At 47.9% G+C, this 7,097-nt stretch overlaps 1 protein-coding gene across 2 annotated transcripts in view; it reads left to right on the top strand.

The window, feature by feature from the left end:
* Nucleotides 1-406: 406 nt before the first annotated feature.
* The window catches only part of LOC144142831 (uncharacterized), a 40,351-nt gene continuing 33,660 nt past the window's right edge, over nucleotides 407-7,097 (top strand). For both annotated transcript variants that reach the window (XM_077674608.1, XM_077674607.1), the window contains exons 1-3: nucleotides 407-733; nucleotides 4,108-4,282; nucleotides 6,350-6,547. In XM_077674608.1, coding sequence (XP_077530734.1) covers nucleotides 575-733; nucleotides 4,108-4,282; nucleotides 6,350-6,547 — 532 coding nt within the window. In that variant the 5' untranslated portion in view covers nucleotides 407-574. The remainder of the gene's footprint in view (nucleotides 734-4,107; nucleotides 4,283-6,349; nucleotides 6,548-7,097) is intronic.

Here is a 7,097-nt window from a genome sequence, read left to right as displayed (position 1 = left end):
TGTGACTTCGCGATCTGTGGTGGCCCCGAGGCTTAAAAAGAAAAAAAAATAGAAGAATTATCTACGCATAACCGCTGGCGCGTGTTAAAAGCGGTAGGAAGTTACTGCGGTGAAGAACTACAGCGACAACAAGGCTTGGACGTTATGTCATCACCCGGAAACGAATAATCAAAGTACGCTCTTCTGATTAGTCGATAGGAAAAGAACGTCATCAGTCGCGGCTCAAGAAGTCCAATCACCGGCCCGAAGACAGCAGGCCGAAGGTGCAAACCAGCTGACACCTCGCTGACGACCAGATGGTCCCAATCATGACGTCATTCAAAGTATCTATGCTTTATTGGTTTAAAACAGTCTGACGTAACCCGCATGCCTGCTTGCTGGTCATTGGCTACAGAAGGGGGCTACATTCACCTTTAAAAACCAGAAGGGGGGCGTTGTCGCGTTTCCAATCTCCAGCGTCGCGGTACCACCGCGGTCAAGTCTTCTGGAACAGCAACAGCACTGTTCCGGAGGACTCTAAACTCGCCGATTACTCGCGTGTGAACTGTGAAGCCGTGCATCCGCCGCTGAAGATATGACATTGAATGTGCTGGACCGAAAACGACCGGTGATGTGTGCTCCAAGAGTCCCCACCGCTTCGAGGGCGATGCCCCATCCGCCGTGGAAGATGGGCGTGAACGGCGCTTGGCTTCTCCTCGTACTTCTGGCGTGCTCCTGCGACTGCGCTACGGCTGTGAGTACAGGCGACAATCACTGTTTGGGTGGTTTTTTGAAGAGATGTTAACTTTCCGACGCGGGATGCGTCGAGGGTAACTATCGATTGGAGGTTTGCGCTAACGTACGAGGTTTACGGCAGTATCATAGAGAAAGAAATACTGGTGGCAGTACTAGCATTGCTTTGCAGGGAATACGCGTAGCAAGCATATCTCTTCGTTGTAGATATCATCGAACTGTCTACGCCCACTGCAGGGCAAATGCCTCCCCCATAGATCTCCAATTATCCCGGCCCTGTGCTAACTGCGACCAACTTATCCCCGCAAACTTCTCGATCTCATCTGCCCATCTAACTTTCTGCCGCCCCCTGCCACGCTTGCCTTCTCTAGGGATCCACTCTGTTACCCTTAATGACAAACGGTTACCTTGCCTTTGCATCACATGCCTAGCTGGTCACGCCCATTCCTTCTCAATTTCTACTAAAATGTCCTTAACACGCGTTTCTTCCCTGACCCACTCCGCTCTTTTCTTGTCCCTAAACGTTACTCTTATCATCTTCCGTTCCATTGCTTGCTGAGTCGTCCTCAATTTAATTTGAACCTTTTTAGTTAGCCTCGAAGTTTCTGCCCCATAAGCGAGTACCGGTAAGATGCAGCTGTTATACGCTTTCTTCTTCGGTGTCAATGGTAGGCTGCCATTCATTATCTGAGAATGCCTGCCGAGTGCACTCCAACCCATTCTTATCCTTCTAATTATCTCTGCCTCATGATTGGGTTCCGGGGTCACAACTTGGCCTTAAATTTATTCGCTTACCACTTCCACTGCCTCGCCACGTGTCCCAAACCGCTGTGGTCTCCCGAGGTTATTGAGCGTTACCTTAGTTTTCTCCATATTAATTTTCAAGCATGCACAGTTCTACTCTGCTTGTAAATATGTCCGTCCACATACAATACTCGCTGGTACAGCCTTTCTATTTTAGTATAACAAGTAGATTTTCTAGTTGGTGCGCTTAACTTGACTTGAACCTGGCACGATGTACTAATACGGACGCTGCTACCTGTCTGTATAAGTTGATGCAAGGCGCGTAAGCAGACGTGGGGCCATTTATAAGCGAATTCACGAATTCATAGAAGTGTGGACTTACGCTCTATAGGTTTTTCGCAGTATACTGTATACCGGAAACGAAGCATAAGCACCGCGTGCGTATTTCGAGCTGTTTGAATTGCGTCGAAGCACATTGGGATTAACCCGCGTGGTGGCTGCTGCGGACGGGACCAGGTTACAATTTTTATTTGGGCATTTTTTATGGTCCATTTTTTTTTCACAGCGTGAACAGAAATTTTACGAACGGTGCACGTTCGGAAACCAGTCTAAATATTAGTTACGCATTCAACGCGTGCCTCAATGGGTGGTGCCTCCATTAAAAAAGTGGGCTTTGCTGGTTTTACGGCGGCGAATGGATGCGTCGACTCGTTTTAATATACGGCCCTTAAAATTTAATATACAGTCCTGGTTCAGAAAGATGGGGAAAGGAGACGACATACCCGATGCCGGGTCTTAGCCACAGGCCACAGTACAGCGGTGAGCTCACTTAAGGTGAACACGGGAGCGCGTGGCCGCCCTACCATGGGATGCGCGAAGCAGCACGCATGCGCTGCAAGTGTCGAGCGAGGCTAAATGCGACAGCGCGCGCATCGTGTCATCTGATCGTCGTCTGCTAACTTCATCTTTCTTGTAGCGCTGCGGAAAATCGGCCGCTGTATAAATAACTGGAAACAGCAATCCGCAAGAAAAATGTTTCTGAGTGACCGGTTATTCGTTCATTAACTTAAATGCAATGCAATCGGTTTGTCACAGCGCAACTCGCGAGCTTTCTTTAAGCAGACTCGATAAAAGATGACTCTCGTTTTAGTAGCTAGCACTTTATTTTTTTTGTAAATTATTGCCACTAAAACCGACGGAACACATGCGCACAATGTTTATCAAATAAATTGAGCTTGAAGTGAACTCGGGCACTACAACCTCGATTCAATTTACGGTGGAAAAGCACCGTTGTGACTTTTATCAAGCATGTTCACACAAGGATCGAGGATTCGATGTTCAAAACGAGACACCAATAGCAGACGACGCGCAACATAGCAGAAAACTGGCAGACGCTTTGAGACCCGATGCGCGCGCTGAAAGGAAATTTTGGCTCGACATGCACAGCGCATGCGCTCAACATGCACAGGTCATGCGCTTCCGTGCTCACCCTAAGCGAGCTCACCACTGTACTTCCGTCAGTGACAGAGGTGAGACGCGTGGCCGTTGTGGCTCGAATGGGTGAGGGTCCTCCGAGGGACGAAGGGCATTGAACACAAAATGTCTGGTTCATATATTCTGGATGCTATATAACCGTTTTTATCGGATCTCCTCGATTTTCAGTCCCGGATTCTGCACGTACTTGCCGGACGCGATCCGGTGCTCATTTTCCCGCGCATTTCTGTAGGACCCCTGATCTCTAGGTGTTAAATCGAGGATGTCCATTGCTTGCCTTTAATGCGTCACTGCTGACGTCCTGCGGCACGAAATTTGAGTTCAATATTACGTCCGTTTATTCGATTTAACAAAACCTTGTGGCTGGAGTAGATAAGTTTCCAAAGGCTAGTTTTTCAAATTAAACAAGGTTGCATCTCGTCATCGTGGCTCCTTCAAATAGGGCATGGGCATACCCGAGCAGATCAGACGGTTCAGCTATGGTCAAAGTGGATACATGCGTGTATAGCCAGCGTGCAAGAATTCGGGAAGTTACTTAGTTGCGCAAACGCGACACGACGCAAGGTATTCGACTAGTTCCCGTCGTATTCTTGTGCTGCGCACCTCTTTCGTGCGAACAAAATTTTTAAAGATAATCTACAGCGTAGAAGCGTTTAATTTCCTTCTGTTCTTTTTTTGCGCTGCCTTCCGTTCGCCATACCACGCCCACAAAGAATGCTATCGCACTGATCTTGAGTATCGCCAAACGCGGTTCCATATTCACTCAAAACAGCTGCGTCATCGCGGGAAGGACAAGTAGTCGGCTTTGTCTATTCCTGCGTTTATTTCTTAGTTTTCTTGCGATAGGTTTCACATTCAAATACCCGACTATAGATAACTGGGCCCGCTTGCCCGCACGCATAAGTTCCCGCTTACGAATAAGTCCCCAATAAGTCGAAGTCGGCCACGGCAAATAAACCGGTTGCCAGAAAACCCGACGAAAACGCCACCTTAACCGAGCGTTTATATTAGTTTCTGGCGAACGACATATTTCCTAAACAGCGCTGAAGTCGTAGTTGAGAACTTGTTCCCACACTTATCGCGTTCGGGCAAACGGGCCCTGGTTTTAAATGCGGTGTTCCAACTCCCTTTGTTCAGACGGCGTTGCCCGCCGCACTCGAGGCGCGACTGTCCCAGGCGGCGTTGCAAGTCATCAAGAGCCACACAGCGCCGGTGTCCCATCCAAGTTCCGGCGCCGTGCCACAGTTCGTCAGCGACGATCAGCTCATGCACTCAAACTTCAGGACCAAGTCCAGCATTGGAGATCGCGAAGGTGAGCCCCAGTCGAGTGCACGCAAAGCACTCGAGAAACCTGCGCCGCTCTTTTCGCGCTCGCGTACATATCTTTGCTTTCCTTCAGTACGTGCACTGACTCCATTTATGAGGGGGTTTACAGCTCTATTTTACCAATGGTACCAAAGGCACACAGAACAGTCAAATGTTTCCAACGAGCGAGAACGCTGCACTTTTCCACCCTCCGCGGTGGCTCAGTGCACGGCCGCTGGATGAGAGCGCACACAGTGCGCCCTTCATCCAGCGGCCGTGCTCAGTGGATAAGGTGTTGCGCTGCTGAGCACGAGGTCGCGGGTTCGATTCTCGGCCGCGGCGGCCGCTTTTCTGTTGGAGGCGGAAAGCAAAAACGGCCGTGTGTGCGAGATTTCGGCGCACGTTAAAGATCCCCAGGTGGTCAAAATTAATCCGGAGCCCTCTCGCAAAATGTCTGGCGTGCCTCATCGCCTGTTTGGCCTCAGCACGTTAAAACCTCAATCAGATCAATCTTCCTGTCTAATTTTACAAATCTGCTGCCGTTATACTTCAAAGCATGAAGTTAGGCCTAACTTTTTATGTTTAGGCGTAACATAAGGTTACCTTCAAGCTGAGCCTTACGCGCCAAGTAACGTCATGTTTATTCTACAATGGGCTGCGGGTACCGGTGGATGACGTCAGACCACAAAGCGTGGCGTTAGGCCTAATGTCGGCCGTCGCACACCGCGTCGCTCCATCCCTCTGCTATGCATATCAATATTGGCGTAAGTGCGCTATGAACTGTAAAATACGGAAGGCTTCGCCTGTTTGCGTGAAATCAGCCGAAACAAGCTAAAAACGGACAAAAACTCGAGGATATATGCTCACTTACATTTTCAGTTACTTTAAAACCTATACAATCAGAGGTTGCTGCGCGCAAAGTAGGGCGTTTGAGCCTTAACATAAAGGTGGTGCTATAGCCAGGGATCCAACCTCCAAGGTGCTCTATAAGCGCACCATTTCGTTCGAAATTTCTGCACACTTATTAGTTCGCACAATGGCAACTTGCCGCTGTCTAAAAAAATATTGCTTAATATAATTACTATACGTTTAACATGGCTACCCTTATTTTGCGGCGTACGCAGGATTTCACTTTGTAAGTGAGGGGGCCCTCCCCTCCAAAAAGAAAAGGAGAGCATGAAGGGAGGAAAAGTAAAACAAAATTTAAATCTATAGTGAGGGATTTATTCACATCTATATAAAAGCATCTGTATGGTGGTTTCCCGATGTTTTACTCATTTTTTTTCTCTGTGAAATTACAAAATGGCTGATTATCGTGCTGCGGGCATGCACCGAAGCTGCCTATGGTTGGCGCATAGCTTGTGACGGAAATAATAGGTATTCATGTATTGTTCGCCACCCCTGCCCCTTCCGAGAATGAAAAAAAAAATAGGGGAAGTCTAAATCCCCCCCCCCCAAACACACACACACGCACACATCCATGCGTACGCCAGTGCCCTGACTGATTTACGCCTTGTAATGCCTGGCTTTGTGCTGCAACGCTGTTGCCACGCTGAATGTTTTCTTCGAAATCCCCTCACTCAATGCTCGGTGAAATGAGACCTAGCTACAAAGTATTTCAAATGAATAGAAGAGGCGCTAGACGTTCACCGAAACCAGTGGCAGTCGTACCGACATATATATTAAGTATAGTTTATATATATATAGCTATATATAGCTATAAACTATATATATTATATATAGTTTATATATTATATATTTATATACTATATATATTATATATAGTTCCCGGAAACCACTGGCAGTTGTACCGACATATATTATTGCCAGGCCATCGAAGGGTTTCTTCCTTATTTCTTTCACATTTTAACTGTCAACTGGCCGTTATGTTTCCATGCTGCAGTGATCTTACACTTGCGGAGTCGTAATGGCCTGCCACACTTTTACGGTCTCTTCGAATTCTTAACGGCAGCCTACTGCATATTTTTGCAGTACGCGTTCGTTAACGTGCTTAGAGTATCCGACTGCTCACCTCGAATATGCTTGTTTTCTTTCTTTTTTTTTGTTCTTCAAGAGCTGCAAGTGACGAAGCTGATGCTCTCGGGCGTCAAGACGGACGTGTACGGCGCTGTCCGGTGGACCCACGTGCACCACAACCACTCGGACCACGTCATGGGCGTGGCGCGAAACAGCGTCCACGTCTGGAGGTTCGCCAGCCCCAACGCTGACCTGCTCACTCAGAACGCCATGTTCCGGTTCAGCTCCGGATCGGGTAAGCTGGCGAAGTACATTTCCAGACACAGCCGGTTGCTGCTAGAGTGAACTTTCTGGAGGGTTTCAAGCAGATAAGATACTGTAAGGTAGTTGTTTTAACAGTGAAGTTCTAGGGAAATTCGAGTGCGGGCCACGCCACGAAGTCACCTGCGTTTGCACGCAAGCCACACTGCTTTCCGCGCACTTGTCTATTTTGCAACTCTACAGTGTCGTGCAGAAAAGCCAACCTAACGGTGCGTCTTGTGCGGGGAGAGGTGCAGTCGTGAACAAATCCAAAACGATAACGAAAATATCAACTTAAATGCACAAATGGCACGATTTCTTTCGAAGCGAGTCAAAAATTATCGCATGGGTTAATTAGGTAAAATAGTGTGGTAATTTTAACTCTTCAACTTACCAGAAGCTTCTTTATTTCAGCTCCTTGAAGTAATTGTGTGCAGTGCGATTCACATTTCACATTCGTGCTTCTTCCGAACACGCGTGGATGTGCGTACTTCGCGGTGAAGCCAACTTCTTACCCCGTTGCGCGGCGAGCTAGGAAGTTGGCT

Source organism: Haemaphysalis longicornis, unplaced genomic scaffold (genome assembly GCF_048455015.1).
Source record: "Haemaphysalis longicornis isolate Haplotype H1 unplaced genomic scaffold, Haemaphysalis longicornis Haplotype H1 scaffold_6, whole genome shotgun sequence".
Taxonomy (NCBI): domain Eukaryota; kingdom Metazoa; phylum Arthropoda; class Arachnida; order Ixodida; family Ixodidae; genus Haemaphysalis; species Haemaphysalis longicornis.
The sequence above is the reverse complement of the archived record's forward strand: the minus strand, read 5'-3'. Positions and strand labels throughout refer to the sequence as shown.